Here is a 19,346-nt window from a genome sequence, read left to right on the forward strand (position 1 = left end):
ACCCCAACTCAGTTTTTTCCTCTCCAGAAATTGGTCATACCTGCCATGCTGTTTTCTTTCTAAAGAATTCTTTTTTGCTCTTTTCAGAGTATTCATGTTCTTCTTCTTCACTATCTGTATCAAAAAGGCAATAGCTCCCATTTTGAACCACTGAAATAGAGAGGAAATGCAGATATTAAAAAACTCTTATGGAATTCTATGCCATACAGACAAAACTCAGATCTTTCAGCCATGTTTTCAGCTCCTCAAGATTGCAGCTCCATGGCCACATTACTTACTCACAAATACTAAAACCAATTAAAATAGCTTTCTATTTAATCTGGTGTCCTGCAGATGGAATTAACCTCAGTTCCCCTCTATTCAAGCCAATTGTAGCCCAACCCATCAAAAGAAAATTAGGTAGAAACAATTCAATGTTAAGCTACTGCACTTGCATGAAAGAGAGCTATATGCGGTACCTGAAGATGACACCTATATTTTTTGTAAGTCCTCTGCTTACAAATATATATATATATATTTAAAGTTTATTGACTATTGAATCAAAGACATATTTCTGATTAGCCAAAATATTTTTAACCAACTGATTTAACTCATTGTTCATGCTTTTCTAAGCCTAGCAATAATCAGGTCTGAGAAGTTGAAAAAATTAACAAAAAATAATCCATTTCTATATTGGATATGTTCATGAAATCAGCTGGAACCAAGCTTTATTCAAAATAAATTTTAGAAGTGCAGTCATTCACACCAAACAAATACATAATATGTGTGAGAGATATATACAGATAATCCATGACTTACAACCACAAGTGAGCACAAAATTTATGTTGCTAAGTGAGATATTTGTTAAATGAGTTTTGCCTCATTTTATGACTTTTCTTGCCATGGTTGTTAAGTGAATCATCACAGTTGTTAAGTTAATAACCTGGTTGTTAAGTGAATCTGATTTCCCCATTGACTTGTCAGAAGGTTGCAAAAGGTCTGGGGATACTGCAATCTGGAAATACCGCAACTGTCATGAACCAGTTGCCAAGCATCCAAATTTTGGTCACGTTACCATGAGGATGCTGCAAATATGTATAAGTGTGAAAAATGGTCATAAGTCACTTTTTTCAGTGACATTGTAACTTTGAACAGTCACTAAATGAACAGTTGTAAATCAAGGACTACCTGTAATCTAATGCATAATGCATCCAAACTCCTAATTATTTAAATATTCAAAATTTTCTATTCAAAAGTTTCGTGGAAAAAAAAATGAGGGTTTTTACCTGGATCCTCTGCTTCTAGTACTTTGCAGGAACTTTGGTTTTTAAATTTTGGTTTAATCAAGTCCATCCTAAAAAATCACAAAAGAACAGATGATTTCCTGGCTCCAAAAAAAAAATCAAGGATGCATTTATACCAATATAACTGAGATTTTTTTAAAAAGACTATGCTAGTATTATGATTTCTCTTTCTCTCTTTTGCAGGCTTCACTTGCTTGCCAATATAGAATTCAGCATATATTCTTCCTACGAAGCCTAAATATGTAAAGTACAAGATGTCTGAAATTTGAGCTTATTTCTTTTCCCAATAATATGTACCACACTTCCATATTTGTGGATTTAAGGGTCATCAAGGACTACAATTTCCATTTAACATCTTTATATATATATGAAGATCCTTTCACTGAAAAGACTGGGGGGGAGCATTTTAACTCACATTAGCTGTAAGCATTTTTTGTAGTTATGGTATGCATTTAGGCATGTAGACTTCTTTGGACCACTGAGGACAACAATAAATATTTTTATTTGTAAATTGTCCCAAATTTCACAGACTATTTCTCATGAATATACAGTATATGCTACAGCTGAAGAAAAAGTTGCCACAAAAACAAAATTTAGGAAAGAAAGACAAAATATTTATGCAATACTTCTGGTCACAACAAATAATCTGATTGAAAGCTATCCAGCCTACATGGGTGACATTAATGATATTAACATACTAAACTGAAATATTCTGCCTTTAAACTGAAGATCCATCATTAGTGCTTTTCCCAATTGAACACCTCAGAAGAAAATAGATTTCTCATATTTCCTAGGTATGTTTTTTGATGCTGCTGCAACTAAATGTAAAAACTTACTGCTTTTTCATGATTTCCATTGATTTTCTATTTTCTTCCATCCGAGAAATCACCTTTTTTTTCAGTTTCAACTCAAACATCTCAGCTGCCCTATTTTGAAAAACAAGTTGGAACAATCTTTCCAAAACTGTGCCTTGGTAGATCAAGGATCTAATTTATCCAGTATTACTTTTTTTCTACATTAGAATGGCAGCCAGCAAGATGCCTTTGTAGGAAACCCATGAAGCTCACAGACTGCTGTATTGATAATATTCAGATGTGTACTGCCTTCAAACAGATGTGTATGTAAAGGAGCCATTTAATTAATATCACTAACAGCAGAGGAATCTACAACAAAATTTTAACACATGGAATGCACCTATTCTTTTCTATTGTCTGTACCATGTATAGGTAATCCATATTAATTGGATTATGTTGGTCTGAAAAATCACCACAATCCTTGCTCAAGCCTGCGGTGGTTTTAAATGTGTCATGTGATCAGAACTCACATAGTCACCAGTTTCTTTAGTAAATTCAAGAAAGACTTAAACTGGGTAATGGAGAATAACACTAAGACATGTCAATTGTTCCATGTCAATTGTCTGCTTAGATGTTAGTTATATCAGTTAATTATCCATCTTTAGCCTTGTTTCCATCTCAACTTACAATAAGCAAGTTTAATATCGTTGTAAACTTCAAATATTGGTGATAAATACCTGGAGGCTAAGCAATCTGTAGCTTTGAGATCAGTCACAATATAGAGATAATAGTAGCTCATAAAAACTCTTCTCTGAATCAGCAAGAGGGTGAAACATACTGCATCCCACAGGATACCTGCTTCATCCTTAGGCAATTCACATATCTCATTATTAGGTGGATCTGTGCAGAAACAATATTCACAAACTTGTTTTTCTAGGTGGTAAGTTGGAAATGTAGATCATCCAGTTTCCCTACAGAAATAATTATGTTGCTGTTGTTGCTGTTTTTGTTATTACTAATATTAACAGATTTATACAACTTGCATTTTGTACAATGTAATGTGAATATCATGGAGACCATGAATGAAACTTTGTTTTGCAGCGATAGCAAGGATAACTTTAGCTCTCCAAAAGAAAACAAGTCACAAACTATGTTTTCTCTTTTATTTATTTTTTGTCCACAAAATAAAACAAATAAATACATTATGGCTTCTCTAGTACATTCTATGGGTAAAATTCCACAAAGCCTAAAATCTGTCCTATTGTTAAATATCTCTAACCTTCAACAGAGAAGATATTTTTGCATAGAAATGATCCAAGCTATTATCTTCCATACATTTGGTTCAAGGTGTCCTTTCAGTTAAGCTATATTACTGGTGAATATAAAGATGCTATTTTCTTGGTGATGATAGAGAAATGATTTACCATTGTTTTCTTTCAGGATATGTTTTTCAATTCCCAATCTAGTCTAAAGTCCTGGGAGTTCTTGGTAGTCTCTTGCTCATCCTTGGTTGAATATTCCCAACATTCATTAGCTCTTTGTGATTAACTATGGAACCTTTTTAAGACCTGAGTTCAAGAATTTGCTTTTCTGCTTAGGCAACATGAATCTCCTGAATCTATAGAACATATTTATAAAAATCAGTTGCATAGCAGATCTATATTACAATTTTTGAAGGCTCTCATAATTTAATCTATCAATGGAGAAGCTTCCAGCCACCTGTATCAATCTGCAATACATGAAGGAGCATAACAGATGAATGAGTACAGGCAACTACTTTAAGAATAATTATCTGTCTTATTCTGGATAAGAGTTCTTGTCTAACTGCCCTCACATTACCTACTGTGACTGGCCACTGCTTTTTAAGATTTTTTCCAATTGAATCTAAGATCTTTTGCATGGAAATCAAACATTCTACTATTAAGCTTCTTCCCCAGATGCAACATTTTGCATTTTCTTCAGTTACTTGTGGTAGTTATCTATATATACATGGATGCCTTTGGTGACACATACACATATAAGTGGGAAGATAAGGGAAAGAAAAAAAAATAAAAACCTTTCTGCCAGTTTCAGACCTGTAATCTTCTATTTACATGGCAAGAGTCATAATCATTATACTATTAGGTGTTTATGCTAAGGGAACCCAAAAGTGCTTTTTCAAAAGGCTGCTGGACTTCCTTTGTTTTTCCTTGAAGATGTTTGCTTCTCATCCAAGAAGCTTCTTTAGTTTTGACTGAATGGTGGAGAATGGAAGGATTTATATTCCTTGCAATCATCTGGTCATTAGCACTCTCTCTGAGAGTTGTTCAGGCCATTTGGAGTTTTATCTGTGCCCTTGAATAGTGCAAATGGGTGTGGAGCCTTCTTGGAACTACTGAAAGGACTGTGTTGTAAACAGATGACAAGTGGTGGTTGTATTCCTTCCTCTCTATTGAGAGGGGGCTGTTCAGTTTTAATGTACATGGCCTCTTTGACCTCTCTTTCAAACCAGTGTTCCTCTCTGTCCAGAATGTGGACTTTGCTGTCTTAAAAAGAGTAGCCTTTGTCTTTCAAATGCAGATGGACTGCTGAATTCAGACCTGATGGTTTTTTTTCTCCTATGTTGTGCCATGTGTTTGTGAAGTGGTTGTTTTGTTTTTCCAATGTACTGTAGGATAAATATCATTACATTGAAGGGCCATAATCTACCATTCAGGTCCAGTGCCGGTTAGTAGATAATTTTGACTTTCTAATCCCAGGTTGAGGGAAACGCCCCAAAGTCACTCATTTGGCTTCTGTGCCCAAGGGAGGACTAGAACCTAAATCTCACCACTCCTAGTCCTGCAACATAACACAACAAACCCAGGAAGTAAACTGAAGTGGATCTATAATTCTCTTTAAGGAACATTTAGGATGCCTTATAATATAAAGACTATCTTTCTATGGAATTGCTTCTCACTTACCTACTTCATATCCTGGTATTGTGCAATACATAGCAAAGGTCTGAACTAACCAACAATAATTTCTTTGTAATTTATTAAGGTATGCACATGCTCCAACCTGTAGGAAAAAAGAAGGGAGGAAAAAGAACAATTTAGCAGGGATTAGAGCTCCAGATCTTTCCCCTGCCTCATGGGGAAGGGGGGGGGAAAGATAATACAAATAAGGGGTAGTAAAATTGGAGCTCTTTCCTTAATGATCAAGAATCTGGTGATCAAATGGGCAAGTATGTAAATTTGTTTTTCAAATAAATAGAAATAAAATTTAAAAATATAAAAATATTTTGAATGTGTTTGAGCTTTTAACTTCCCAAGTGACTAAATGGCCCAGTAGTAGCCTCAGAAATGGAAAGTCCAAATTGGAGTTTTGAATTAGAAAAATTCAAATATAACCCTATCACCACCTGCTGTAAATTATTATAAGAATTCTCTTCTTTGATTATGCAAACACAGCAACTTCCTTTAAGGTTTTTTCTAGACTGCAACTTGGATTTAGAGTTGTTCGTGGGTAATCAAGGGAGGATTAAAAGCTCTACTCTCTCTGCAGGCACATCTGCTTATGTTAGTAACTCCTGTCAGCTCAGCCATTGGCTGTTTGCTGGATCACAGGAAGGCTAGATTCAGTAGAAATAACCACCTATCATGTACTGTATTTCTCTTTTAGATTTTGAAAAAAAAACATGTTGGAAGTTGTATAATTTCAACCTATGGAACCAGTTCTACTGCATCCTTTTAAGAATTATGAGCAGTGTCTGACATGTCTTATTTCACAATGAGAATTTCAATGTACTGCACTTAAATTCCCTCTGCATCAACAGTGGTTCCAAACTATACTTCTTAAGGCTATGCCAAAATATTGAAATTTCTCACACTAACCCTAAAAAGAGGCTTAGACTTCTCCTTTTCTACCTTATTCTTAGAATGCTTGAGAATTTCCTTTAAATTTCTCTTCTCAGTATTTTGAAGTCTAGTTAATTGTGGAATTGCTATCTGTGTTATTTTCTGCTGCATGGCTTTCCACCATTCTCAAGCTTCCTTAGCCATCCTAACTTCTCAATTTCAAAGATGCCCAGTGGGAGAAATCTCTTAAGAAAATTTCCTTGTGATCAAATAAAATTCCCTTAACATTTAAATATAAGAAGCTACAAAAAATTAATTTATATGCCCAAAAACAAGACCTCTACACCTACTTCATATATAAAAAGAGCAAGAACATGAGAAATTCACCAGTACTCTTTTTTTCTTTTCAAAGACCATTTCAAAACAAAGAAACAAATCTTCTTTCATCCAGTTAAAGAATTGTTAGAAATAAATATGAGCCGAGGTGGCGTAGCAGTTACAGTGCAGTACTGCAGGCCACTTTAGCTGACTGTGTTCAGCAGGTCAGCGGTTCAAATCTCACCGGCTCAAGGTTGACTCAGCCTTCCATCCTTCCGGGGTAGGTAAAATGAGGACCCAGATTGTTGGAGGCAATGTAAATATATATATACATTGCTTACTGGTGTATACCGCTTAGAGAGTGCTTGCACTTAAAGCGGTATATAAGTCTCATAAATAAATAAATAAATAAATAAATAAATAACTTTTTCTGAGGCAGTTTACAATAAATAGATATTTTTGCCCATCCTCAGCAAGTTGATCACAAACATTAACCCACTACATACAGCAAGAAGATTCTTTACTGTTATAACCAAAGTAGTGTAGACAATCAAGTAGTCCCATGGTCTAAGAATGTCTCTGATGGGCTTCAGCTGAAGGCTTTGTCCAAAGTGCATAAAGTAGAAGCAGGCAACCAAGTAGCCCACGCAGAAGATGCTGATCCTAGCTGTCCCAGTCACAAAAATTAGACAAAGGACAATCCAAAAGAGGTACTTGAATATAAGCACTTTCATCAGATCCAAATAAGATCTATTCAGAAGAAAATAATGAGAATGGAATTAATAGAAACTAGATTGTATAGTAATGAGGGAAACAAAGACAGAATTGGCTACAAGTTCTACAGAATGTGCTGGTTTAATTCACTCACTATATAAAGCCATTTTGTTTATAACTATAGTTTGTTGGGTAGAGTCAGGTTTAAGTTAAGGCCAAATAGACATTGGCCTAAGGTCCCAAAATTTAGGAGCCACCAATGCTGCCACTTCTTCCAAATTATTCTAAAAATAAAAATCTATGCATTAGCACAGTGGTTCTCAACCTTTTTAATGCCACGACCCCCAACCGGTCGTAAGTCAAGGACTACTCAACCGGTCATAAGTCGAGGACTACTCAACTGGTGCAGCACCGTTTGCAGAATGGGACTTTTGGCAAGCTCAGCAGGGCAGAGACAGCCTGGACAATTCCTATTGGCTTTTGAAAGCCAATAGAATTAGACTCTATTCAAGAGAGTCTATTCTATTGGCTTTCAAAAGCCAATAGAATAAAAGGGAGTAGCACAGCTAAGGAAAAGGGGGGGAAAATGGCGGACTGTGTTGTTTAGCGACCCCCATGAAATGGTCGTTCGACCCCAAATGGGGTCCTGACCCACAGATTGAGAACCACTGCATTAGCAGGAGGTGGCACCATCAGTTAATGTGTGGTGCCATATACCTTGAGGTGACACTGCTGTTGGGGAAGGAAGAGAATTTGGAAATCACAGCTGCTATCAGTACCTGAAAAAATTCAGCGTTATATTAAGAAGTACTCCTAAATTCAAATAGTTGTACTAGCTAGGAATTATGAGGGCTTTAACCTTACTTATCTAGAGGATAGTATATTGGGAAGTTGGTGTGCTTTCTGGAGAAAACCCAAACATAAACATGTTTTCCTTTATTTCTTACCTGCAATGGATAAAGTTTGGTACCCGACTGAATTCATCGAGACCTGTTGGGCCCAAATCTTGATTAATCTCTGAGTTATCTCCAGCTTGCAGCCTGACTACAGGCTGATCCTCATCTTCAAAAACTTGCCATTGGAAGGAAGCAAAAAGCAGAAGAAGAAAATCATCTGCCATAAGGAAGGAAAATTTTTTTAATCTAGAAAATGGTTTTACTCTACCTTCTTATTATAACATTTTTCTCCAAGAAGGCACCTTCTAGTATCTGTGTGTATAAACAGTCATATAAAATGTCATCTTGCTATCAATTACATAAATGTCCATGCTCCATCATAATACTGAAAAACAATGCATCAATGCTGCAAAACTGCAATAATGAATCTTAGAGGCAGCTATGCTGTTTTCACTGCTACCGGCTGCTTGAGTTGTTCAAGTTAGCCAGAAGAAGAAAAATTAACTTTACAAAGGTTCACTAATACAAGATCAATTGCTTCCTAAAACAGCTCCCAAACCTGAGAAGATATAAAAAAACTGATGCACTAAAATTTAGATAAGTGTTCTGCATGGAATTCAATATATAGTGATATTATAGATAACTCAATGTCAAATATATTTTCTATTTGTGCCAGAATACTGCACCCATATTTGGAATTTTTATTAAGGTACAATTTGTTTAAACTGCATTCTGAACTGGGGGAGCCTACATTAAAGAGTAGGGTGGGCATAGTTGGGCAACCTTTTGGAGATAGATTATTTTTTAAAAAAATGAGAAGGATTTAGCAAAGAATTGTAATTAGCGAATAGGATCTCCAGAGGGGGCACATTCAGTTGGGAAGTGGAAAAATTCCTTTAGCAGGGTGTTTGTTAAGTCTTAAAAAAAATTAAATACTATTTTTATGGCAAGATCGAATGGGATACATACAGTATATTTGCCTTCATTTGTGACTATTTTTATTTTATTTTTAATAGTAAGAAATTGCACTGCCATGCAATTGCACTCAAAGGTAAAAAGATAGAAGTAAGATGAAGAAGGCTTTGCAACAGGAATTTGCAAGAGCTACAGAAAATGAAGAACAAGTCCACAGCCATACAGTATATACAATCTAAATTAAAAAGGACAAAGTCATTGCTTGCTGGAAAAGAGCAGGAATTTCATGCAGATTGGACAAGAAAAATCCCATGTCTGAAATGTTAAAGAACTCTGGGCAGTTTATATAAATCAGGAATAGACATTTAGTGCTCAATAAATTCTTTGGACTGAGATACCTATATTCCTTGGATATTAAATATAGTAATCTTTTCAATAAGAACTCCTTATTATCTATTCTACATACAGTATAGATAATAAGGAGCTAGATAAACATTGCCTATTTTGTCCACATTTTCCCCCAACTGCAATTTGTACACAGAATTTAGCTGTAATTTACTTATTAGTTTTCTATTGCCATTCATCTCATTAAGCAATTCTAGGAGGACCTTAAGTATGACATGTCATTTTCACTGTTACCTGCAGACACATTCCAGAACTATATTGGTCTAAGAATAAAATACATTTCCCCATTAAGCAGATGCTACCCTTTCCAATTTATACTTACACAGGAGAAAATGAGTATTGGGTCTCTCGGCAAAATCAGGCAGATAAAGCCACTTAATCAGATTTGAAGGGAGCAACCAGTGGGAATTTCTCCATGGATAATCTGTCAGCAAAGAGATCATCCGCGTTACACAAAACTTCTTAAACTAATTTACAAGTTTGCTGTCCGAACAAGTGTGATGCAAAGGGAGCTGCTGAGCACTAGTAGCAAAGCCAGCCCTCTGCTCAATTATTGCTATTACCCTCCACATGACATATCTCTGCTTCCCCACACAGTGCTGCATTCACCTTGGCACAAAGCAGGTGGGAGGCCAATACAAATCAAATACTGAAAGGCCACAATGTTGGCAAGGAAGAAACAGTATTTGGGCCAGACTTGGGCTATTGCTTTCCTCTGACGGTAGCTCAACAGGTAAGTCAGCCAACTTGCATGGATAAGTGCATAGAGGTCCATGCGTTGCCCAATCACATTAATTGCCGCCACAAAGCATATCTGAAAAAAGGAGAAGAGGCAGCTGAGCTAACATCACAATGGCGCCAGGTTGAAGGGACTTAACACTGAGCTCAAGAACTGAGTCTGCAATCATATACAGGTAGTCTAAACATATAACCGTAATAAGCCTGCCCATTATGGTCATATGTTGTGATAATTATAAAACTGGTATGTCACAATGTTTCTTGTGATGGTTGTTAAGTAAACACTGTGGTTGTTAAGCAAACGAATGGTTCACTATGGACATTACTTCCTAGTAAGCTACTGGTTACAAATCAAGGACAACCTGCATACAATATTGGAAATGTTTGCTTCATAATTAGTGAATCCTTTATCATACAAATCTCCCATGTAATTGTTACAAGCATGTCTTGATTACACTACCACTACGTCAAAAACTGCACTAGTTGCTATTTAGTTTCTGGTATAATCAAAGCACAGCTAATCATATTTAAAGCCCTTTATGGCTCTGTATTTATCTTCACTAAGAGTAGTGTACCTGATTTTCTAGGCACTAAACTAAAAAGTTAATAAATCTAATACAACATGGTCTTATTACGGTAAGTCAAATTAACCTGATACTAAAGGAAAAATAAAAGAATAGAAAATAGGAGATACAAATAAACATTATTAAAAGTAAAAACTTGTTCACCGTTCAGTATTTATAGTTATTCATTTGTGTTTTGCCTTCAATGGCAGGCAAAACCATAGTACTTCAATAAATGTATATAATTATATGTAAGCAGAGAAAACTCTGATATACCAATGACAGCAATTCATCTTCTGTACAATTCAATATAGATGAATCCAGTATGTCCCAATCCAGTAACTCTAAGGTCTGCTATGATTACAACTTCCAGAATCCCCGATCAGCATGCCCAGAAGCTATTTTTTTTTTGTAATCTAATATGGCTGAAGGCTTGTGGATATCACAGTCTCAAAACATTTGAAAACATTGGACAGACTAAATACTGTACAATGTCTTATCTACATGTTTGTAGGGGAAACAGATGGATTTCTCTCTGAATTCCCAAAACTATAAAATGAAGTCCATAATGTGAACCAGGTGGCAGAAAGCTTCATCTTACCTCCGCACTTGGCTCTCTGGAGCCACATCTGATTACTTCCTACTTGAAACCACACATCTTTTGTCTTCTAAGCTGCCTATCTCATTCCCCAATACCAAGAAGATATGGTCCTTTCTTACCAACATTTTCTCACCTCCAGTCCAAATTTGTAAAAACTATAGTTGAGAAAGTATTTGATGCAGTTGAGTAGCCCTTCATCCAAGTTCTCCCGGGCAATATTATTAAAAAGGCTACCTGTGACAGGTGGCAATAATTGCTTCTGAGTCCAGTAAAAATATTGGTGGCGATACACTGTTGCTTCTAAAGCCATTAGAATCAGGATGGTAAGATGGTTCTAAGAAATACAGGAAAATACATCCTTCATAAGAATGCTCAGTTTCCCCAAGTATCCTAATTATCTAAAGCATCTATGATTTTCCTCTTCAATAGTTCACCCTACTGAGACAACTACATATTTGTTTTTGATGGCTGTTATCCATGAATCATTCTCTTTTGATGGAAGACAGAACTGTCTTTTCAATGATCCTCCTTAATGGTGGATCAATGGAAATCAAGTACTAGTGCTAAAGTATGATTTAGGTCTGCTTTTGAACATCTAACACCATATTTTTTTAAAATAGCAAAATGTCTTGAACCAGTCTAATTCCTAAAGTTAAAGTGATATTATAAAGTTTGTCTGATAATATTATTAGACAAATGTTAGTTTTCCCATTAGAAGGACTAATGTCAGACTCATTGTCTTATAAGCAAAAAGATTCATTCTGTAATATTTATTCTCTTGCTTACCATAATATTAGTGCTTAAATAAAGTCCTACCTTTAGACAAAGAACAATATTGTCACAGCACTTCATCAGCCCTCCAATCCAGAGTGCTGGGTCAATTGGTGCCACATACAAAGATGATTTCTCCAACAACTCATCAACACTGATAGAATGGTAAGTCATATTCAAATGCAGATCCTAAAGAGATGGACACTTTAGTAACTCATTCATTCTTCATTTGTTCAATTTATATGGCATCCTATTAGCCAAACGCTTCTGTTTTCAAAATTAATTACTTCCCATTTAATTTATATGGTGGCTCATTGGTCAAATGACTCTACAGAATACAATTGTACTTCTTGTTTTCATTTTTAAAGAATAAGAGCAAGCCAAAAAAGCCCTCAAAGGGAAAAAAAAGGAGGGGACTTTATTTTAGAAAAATACACACTCATTTGTTTATTTTTTTCAAACCTCCCCACTTCTAGTCCATACTATAAGCTGTTCCAGGTCATACCACTTTTAAATATTGGGGCTGCAATTCCAATACCTTGAAGATACCAAATTGTTGAAGGTGAAGTTAATCATCAGGAATGTGCAAAATGTTTTGTATCTGATTGAAGGAGCTGGAACACCTTCAAGGAAGTACAAAAAATGCTTGAGAAATTTGGATCCTCAGCCCATTAGCACACTGACCTGAGTGCAGTTTGTTGAATAATTCCAGGGCTTAATAAATTTCAACTGATACAACATTTTCCAGATGACCATCACACAAGACCAAAATGTACAGATTCTTGAGGCATAGGGACGAAATTTGGAATAAGGAATAGCAAATGTCCATACAATAAAGAAAACGTAGTTCATCAAACACACCTACAGAAAATTGGACATAAGCAGATAAAGTAAAAAAGCAAAGCCAACAGGAATCATCTTTGCAAACAAATCAATTTCCGTCTTCTGCTTCAGTCTTGATCAAGTAAAACAGTTGATCTAATCCACGTTAGAAAGTTTACCCTCAAACCTAGCCATAGTAATAACAGTTTGATTTTTCATACATTTGTAACCAGACACAATACCCAAAATAAAGATCAAGATATTGACGAATAAACACATTATATTTATAATCACATCTAAACTTTAGAACCTTTGTAACTTGAAGAATCCATAACATACCTAAACAACATTCTAGATTATTAGTTTATTAGTTTTTTAATTCTGTATTAAATATTAATAAATCAATTTCATGAAGGTCTGTTGAAAAGGAGTGTTCTTTTCTTCAATATTTATATCCAGATTTATTTTGTTCTGCTTTCTTGATTGAATTCCTGCCTTAATTCCTGGTTTTCTCTTTGGACTGTTTTCCAGATGTGATAGTTATTAACTAACCTCTTGAAGTGTGATCCAGATAATGCAAGTGGACACAATCTTAAGGATGTGCAGCTCCAGAAATCTCCATGCAAGCACCTGGATTTCCTGAACTATTGCTATGATCTTCAGAAGACAAGGTGCCAAATTATCAACCACTTCTGTCCATTTATTCCTCTTTACCTCTAAAAAGAAAAGTAATTGATTTTAAAAAAACAAAATAAGCAAAATAAAAAAGGACCTGGGATTTGCCCAAGGGTTTGCACTTTAAAAGTTTCTCAATGAAAGGATAAACAAATAACATGGCAGAGAGAAATCTGATAAAACCACTGCTGTGACCAAAGAAAAAATATTAGTTTGATGAAAATACTGCTAATTCTTTTTGAAAATTGCAGTTATGTGAATAGAAGTATGACTAGAAAACTGGGTTGAATTTGCATATGAATTCATTCAACCTTGGCTTGTTGAGGAATTCTGGGAGTTGAAATCCACACACCTTAAAGTTGCCAAGTTTGAGAAACATTGGTTCAAAGTCTGATGCTGTAGTCTGCACCTACTTCCAAGAATATTGTCAGAATTCACCAGTCGGGAGGTTCATCCTACTGATGAATTTTGTTCCCCAAACCTAAAAATAGCACACCCCTTGCCATCTGTTTTATACTGGGATTGGGAGACAAAATATTACATTTACAAAATGAATGCCAAATTTATTACAATAAAGCAAACCACTACTTTCTAAATTTTAAATAGAAGAGTTTACTCTTCAGCCTTACCATTTTCTGTGGTATTCTCAGACTTCTCCAGTCCATCTGGAAAAGGCTGCTGTAACGGCTCAGGAGCCAGCCTGTTTAAAATACATTAGAATAGCTAACCAGAATAGTTATTGCATGGGTAATGAAGCAAGATACATTTTAGGTCATTCAGGTAATTTTTTAAGAGTTATTTTTCTTTATTGTTTATTTATTTATCAAATTTATATGCTGCTCATCTTGTGATGTATTATAGGTAATGAGGGAGACAATAATCCCTGACAAGTAAATATTTTTCAGGAAGTTTTTAATAAAACCAAAAGAAAATGAATGGTAGACTTGCATTCTATATGGCACTGCTCTTGAAAACCACCCAGAATCTTCAACTAATTCAGAATGCAGCAACACAGGCAGTGATGGGCATGCTTGTCTCTACCTATAAAGTCCTTTATGGCTAGGATACTTGAGAAACCACCTGTCTAGCTGATCCAATCTGGTAGAGTTGGCATGCTTCAGGATCTATTGATTAAACAGTGCAACTTTCAGGACATTGGAAGTGGGCCTTCTCTGTTGCAGCCTCAGCCCTCTGTAATAAAGTTCCCTTTTAGATTCTAATACCCTTGACTCTACTGGTATTTCGAAAGGCCTTGGAGACATGGCTTTTCACTCAGCCCTCTGGTAAAGATGACTGTCATCCTTTTCCTTGTTCTTGTTCCCATCTTGCTATGTTTGTTCTTTGTTTTGTGTTTCTTATATTTTTACCTGTTTTTAAATATTTTTTTTTAAAAAATGTTAACCTACCCAGAGTTGCTGGGAGTCAGGCTGCATATCAGTTTAAAAAATTGTTATCAATAATTATTAGTATTTGAATGTTCACAACATTTTTGCCTTAATCATCAACTGTGATTTTTCCTTGGTTTCTAGCTTTAACGCTCAACACCCATGCAGTAAAACAAAACTACAGTCAGAGGCAAGGTATTTAGTTTTCTGCAAAAAGTGTCCTCAGCCAGCATCACCAGAGAAAGTCCACCTGGAAATGAGTAGGTCAAGAAAATTTCCATTCCATAGAAATGGAAGAAAAATAGATCTGGACTCAATCCAAACAAGATGCAGCAGCTGTAAATTCAGAAGCCTGATATTTCTAGAATGCTACCATCTTTTATATCAGTGGGATTGCATTCCTACAAAACAGTAGCTCATACTCTGGTGTCCTCTAGGTCTTCTGGCTCCTGCTTAAAGAGCAGATGGACTCTGTGGCCAGGATGAGTTTTCTTAGCTGGTGTATCAGTTGCAACCATACTTGGATGCACTGAGTCACCAATGCACTTATTATTTCTCATTTCAATCACTGCAACTCATTCCCATGGGGTTGCCCTTAAAGATCAACCAAAAACTTAGTTGGTCTAAATTGAAATGACCCATATGCTTCCTGGTCAGTCTTGATACTGTGTTATCCTGTTGCTACAGGTACTGCACTGATTAACTATATACTTTCAAGGGCAATTCAAGGTGCTACTTTTATAGTATGGAATACTATAATACAGAGTCTAGGTATCTTTTTTTCTGATAAATTCTGCCCACTTGAGCTGCATAGGCTTCAAAGGTTAAGCAAATTCAAACGTTTAATATTCTATGCATTTCAAGCTCACCTACTTTGCAGTTTCTGGAATGTTTCCTTAACCCTGAAAAGTTTAAAAATAAAAAAAAACACAAATGACATTGCAAGTACAGAAAATTCCCAAATGTTTGGATTATAGACAAAGTCTTTCCCAAATGCTACCAGAAACATCTAATTGGAGAGGGCAGTTTAAGGACATCAGTGTCCTTTCAATGAGCCACAGCTCCTTTAGCAGAATCTTATAGTTCAAGTATTTACACATATACTTAAAAGTAAGAGTGTTTGAATTCAAGCTGACTTACTCCAAGGAAGTCTATTTATGATTGCAACATTCAGCACCCTATCAATATTCAGAAATGCATCCCTTCTTGGAACAGGACATTTCCATGAGCAATAATTGCTGGCTGTGATTTCATACTTTTAGCAATATTTCATTTTATCTGAGTTTTAAAAGTACTTATGATTCAACTCTAGAAAGCAAAATTAACTTTGGCTAGCTTTCTGCTCTATCGATAACTGGCAGAGGTGTGCCAATCCATCAAGAAAAGTGTTTCACAGTACAAAGGAGTGCATATATATAAAGCACCTCTTCAAAGCATTAAAGCAGCTGCATCTTTTTTCAGTCTTACACAACTGCCTCAAAGGCTGCTTCAGGTTGACTCTTCATACATACATATGCACATCCTTGTGGGAATTTATTTTAAAAATTTGCATAGCTCTAAGACAGGGGTGTCAAACTTGCAACATCATGTGACGTGTCGCAACGTATTGAAACTTTTTTCCCATTGCTGGTAATGGGGTGGGCGTGGTTTCGGCATGACACATCTAGCCCATCGGCAGGCAGTTTGACACCCTGCTCTAAGAGCTAGTATCTGTTAAGCATGCATGGCTAAAGTAAAAGCCTGCCCACGGGGGGGAGGGGTCAGAGACACAAATGACAGAGAGTGCAAACAAGAGTTAACATCACAAATTCAGATCTATGTGAGAAAATTTATTTATTTATTTATTCATTCGTTCATTCATTTACCATATTTTATATTGTCTTATTAAACACCTCTAGATGATTCACAAGAAGTTGCATATGGAACATAAAAACATGCCATATGAAACTGTATTTTTTTCTGGATAATGTCATTTGCAAGAAAAAGTTTCAAGAGATAAAGCCAACTCACTTATTTGCCAGAAGACACACAAGAATTTCCATGTCTTTGTCACTGGGTAGAAAAAGAACATAAATCTCAGCACCTATTTAATTTCAATTAATAAAAACCAGTATCATAGTAGTAAAGATATTTCATCCCTTAAAGAAAAAAAATCTTCCTGTTTCACTTTCCATATTCTATAGTCCTCCCATATTTGATAATCTGGATCAACAGACAGCAGCATCTGATAAACCTTGATTGGTCTAGGAAGCTAACTTGTGAATGGAAACTCTCAAAATGAGAGACTTTCCAAGTCTGTGAGCCAAACTGCAAATTAAAAAAAAAAATCCAGAATTCAGTAGTAAACCATTTCATTATCATAACAAGAAAATTGTGGGCATGTGTTCATATAAATCATGTGGATCAACTAGATTTGAAGGAGACTCAACTTAACTCTTAATGGAGTTAAGAATAATTTGGCTAAAAACATTTTGCAAATTGTAGGAAATGTAGTGCAACAGGCCCAGAAGCAAGCTGGAGAAAAGCTGATGTAATAAAAACAAGTTACTTCACATAAGAGTTCTGATAAACAATTAGAAATGAAGAATAATAAAAGTTAAGATAGTTGCATTGTAGATGCTGCTTGTCATGGTCTTGAAGAAAGCCAGATTCGTGGTGGGAGAGAAAATTCTGATTACTTTTTGCTGAATGTGAGTAGAACTTTCTACTCTGGAGAGTGAATGATATGAGAAAACAGGGAGGTTGGAGATAGTGAGCATGACTTCACACGTTTAAGCAAAATCCTAAATAGGGTCAGGAGAATAAAAACCAGGTGGGGGAGTGTGTTGAAGTCGGATAAATAACTGAGGAGGAGCCATATCAAAAAGAGGAAGGGATAGATGAGAATATTTAGTATTTTTATTTGACAGATACTTATTTTTCCATAACAATCACCACCTATAAGTTAGGTTGGATTGAGATAAAACGAATGGCTTAAAGGTATACAAATATCCAGGGGATGGAGTAGAACCTGGGTTTCCCCATTCCAAATTTAACACTGTAACCACTGCGTTGGATCTCAAATTTTTGGCCAGCCCACATCAGTGTCATTTTAACATCCCAGTGACATCTCTTAAAGATCTAAGGAGAATTAGGAATTGTGGTAGCGTAATGGTTAGAATGCAGTATTGCAGGCTAATTTAGCTCTCTGCCAGGATTCTCACCGGCTCAAGGTTGACTCAACCTTCCATCCTTCTAAGGTCAGTAAAATGAGTACCTAGATTGTTTGGGGCAATATGCTGACTCTATAAACTGCTTAGAGAGTGATGTAAAGCACTTTGAAGTGGTATATAAGTCTTATTGCTATTGTTATTGTTATTGCTATTGCTATCTAATTAGCAATAACCATGGGACTATTTATTTGCAAGAAATTCTATCCCTGAGCAATTACGTTTCCATATGAAATACAGAAAATATGAAGCCAAAATCATCTACCTTGCCATTTCCATAGAGTAAAAGAACAGTTACTAGTGGTTGGTAGTTCCATGACCCAATAAGCCATTCAGAAGGGAAGATATGTGTATACATACATTCATTATTAAGAACACATATTCATAAAACATGTTTATTTCTAAAGAGGAGTTTATCTGTCTCTCTATATATCTGTCTGTCTGTCTGTCTGTCTATCATCTATTTATCCTTTCTTTCTTTCTTTCTTCTCTCTCTCTCTCTCTCTCTCTCTCTCTCTCTCTCTCTCACACACACACACACACACACACACACACCACATATGTATCCATCAATGTATTTTCTATTATAGAGTGTATTTTGAATACACTAGTCTGCACATAATACCTGCCAGGTGAAGAAGAAGATGGATTCACAGAAATATTAGTCAGATTTGTGATCTTCAGGAAATCTTTATGGAAATAATGCATTTGAAAGATACAGGTCAGAAGAAAGGCATACGATAATATAATGTTTGTAAAAAGTTCCTTTGTGCTGAACCGTTCAAGACCCAAATCTTTTAATCTAGCAAATGAAAAGACAAAAATATATGCAGATTCAGCTGATGAAAAAGAAGAAAATAATTCTTTCACATTACAGGTACTCAAACATAAGTCAATACATGTACGATTATTAATTTAAAAGAATGATGAACCTAGCCAGTTACTCGGAGAGAAAGGGCATTCTATATCCTTTCCTCAGGTAAACACATTTCAACACACTTGCACACCTCTGGCCACCTTGATTACCCATCAGGCCTTAATCTAGTTGATTTTTAAATATTCCTGTCTACAGCTCTTTACTTAACAGGTAAATAGCGTGTGTGGAAAGTTATTTCTGTAAATAATATTCTAAATGTGTGGCTCATAGGTCCTTGCAGAGAAAAACATTGGCAGAACTTATATGTAATAATCTGATATACCACAGCTCTCTAAAGAACATTTTTCCCTAAAGAAGAAGAAATGCCATCTCATGGGACAATGGGTTGATGGATTGACCATCACTAGGCCAAGTAACTTGTCTAACTATTCAACCCTATTATGAAAAGGCATCAAGACTGGCTCAGCCAGCTGGAAACAGAATGTTTCCTCTTAAATTCCTTCAGATAACCTTCTCTGGGAAAAGATGGGCCTGGTTGGTCCTTCTTTTAGAAATTCTGAGG

The 19,346-nt window shown here is 35.7% G+C and overlaps 1 protein-coding gene across 1 annotated transcript in view; it reads right to left on the bottom strand.

Moving 5' to 3' along the window:
* Positions 1-40: 40 nt before the first annotated feature.
* The window catches only part of LOC120320030 (piezo-type mechanosensitive ion channel component 2-like), a gene marked incomplete at its 3' end in the record, with an annotated part of 44,910 nt that continues 25,604 nt past the window's right edge, over positions 41-19,346 (bottom strand). Inside the window, exons 14-30 of the mRNA XM_039369453.1 lie at positions 18,533-18,709; positions 16,709-16,750; positions 15,568-15,600; positions 13,943-14,013; positions 13,191-13,354; positions 12,501-12,677; positions 11,862-12,005; positions 11,179-11,379; positions 9,753-9,957; positions 9,466-9,567; positions 7,875-8,040; positions 6,720-6,963; positions 5,020-5,116; positions 2,815-2,977; positions 2,120-2,209; positions 1,266-1,333; positions 41-150 (exon numbers count right to left, since the gene is read on the bottom strand). Of these exons, the coding sequence (XP_039225387.1) occupies positions 41-150; positions 1,266-1,333; positions 2,120-2,209; positions 2,815-2,977; positions 5,020-5,116; positions 6,720-6,963; positions 7,875-8,040; positions 9,466-9,567; positions 9,753-9,957; positions 11,179-11,379; positions 11,862-12,005; positions 12,501-12,677; positions 13,191-13,354; positions 13,943-14,013; positions 15,568-15,600; positions 16,709-16,750; positions 18,533-18,709 (2,254 nt within the window). The remainder of the gene's footprint in view (positions 151-1,265; positions 1,334-2,119; positions 2,210-2,814; positions 2,978-5,019; positions 5,117-6,719; positions 6,964-7,874; positions 8,041-9,465; positions 9,568-9,752; positions 9,958-11,178; positions 11,380-11,861; positions 12,006-12,500; positions 12,678-13,190; positions 13,355-13,942; positions 14,014-15,567; positions 15,601-16,708; positions 16,751-18,532; positions 18,710-19,346) is intronic.

Source organism: Crotalus tigris, unplaced genomic scaffold (genome assembly GCF_016545835.1).
Source record: "Crotalus tigris isolate CLP2741 ecotype Arizona unplaced genomic scaffold, ASM1654583v1 scf7180000021114.83860, whole genome shotgun sequence".
In the NCBI taxonomy this organism is placed as follows: domain Eukaryota; kingdom Metazoa; phylum Chordata; class Lepidosauria; order Squamata; family Viperidae; genus Crotalus; species Crotalus tigris.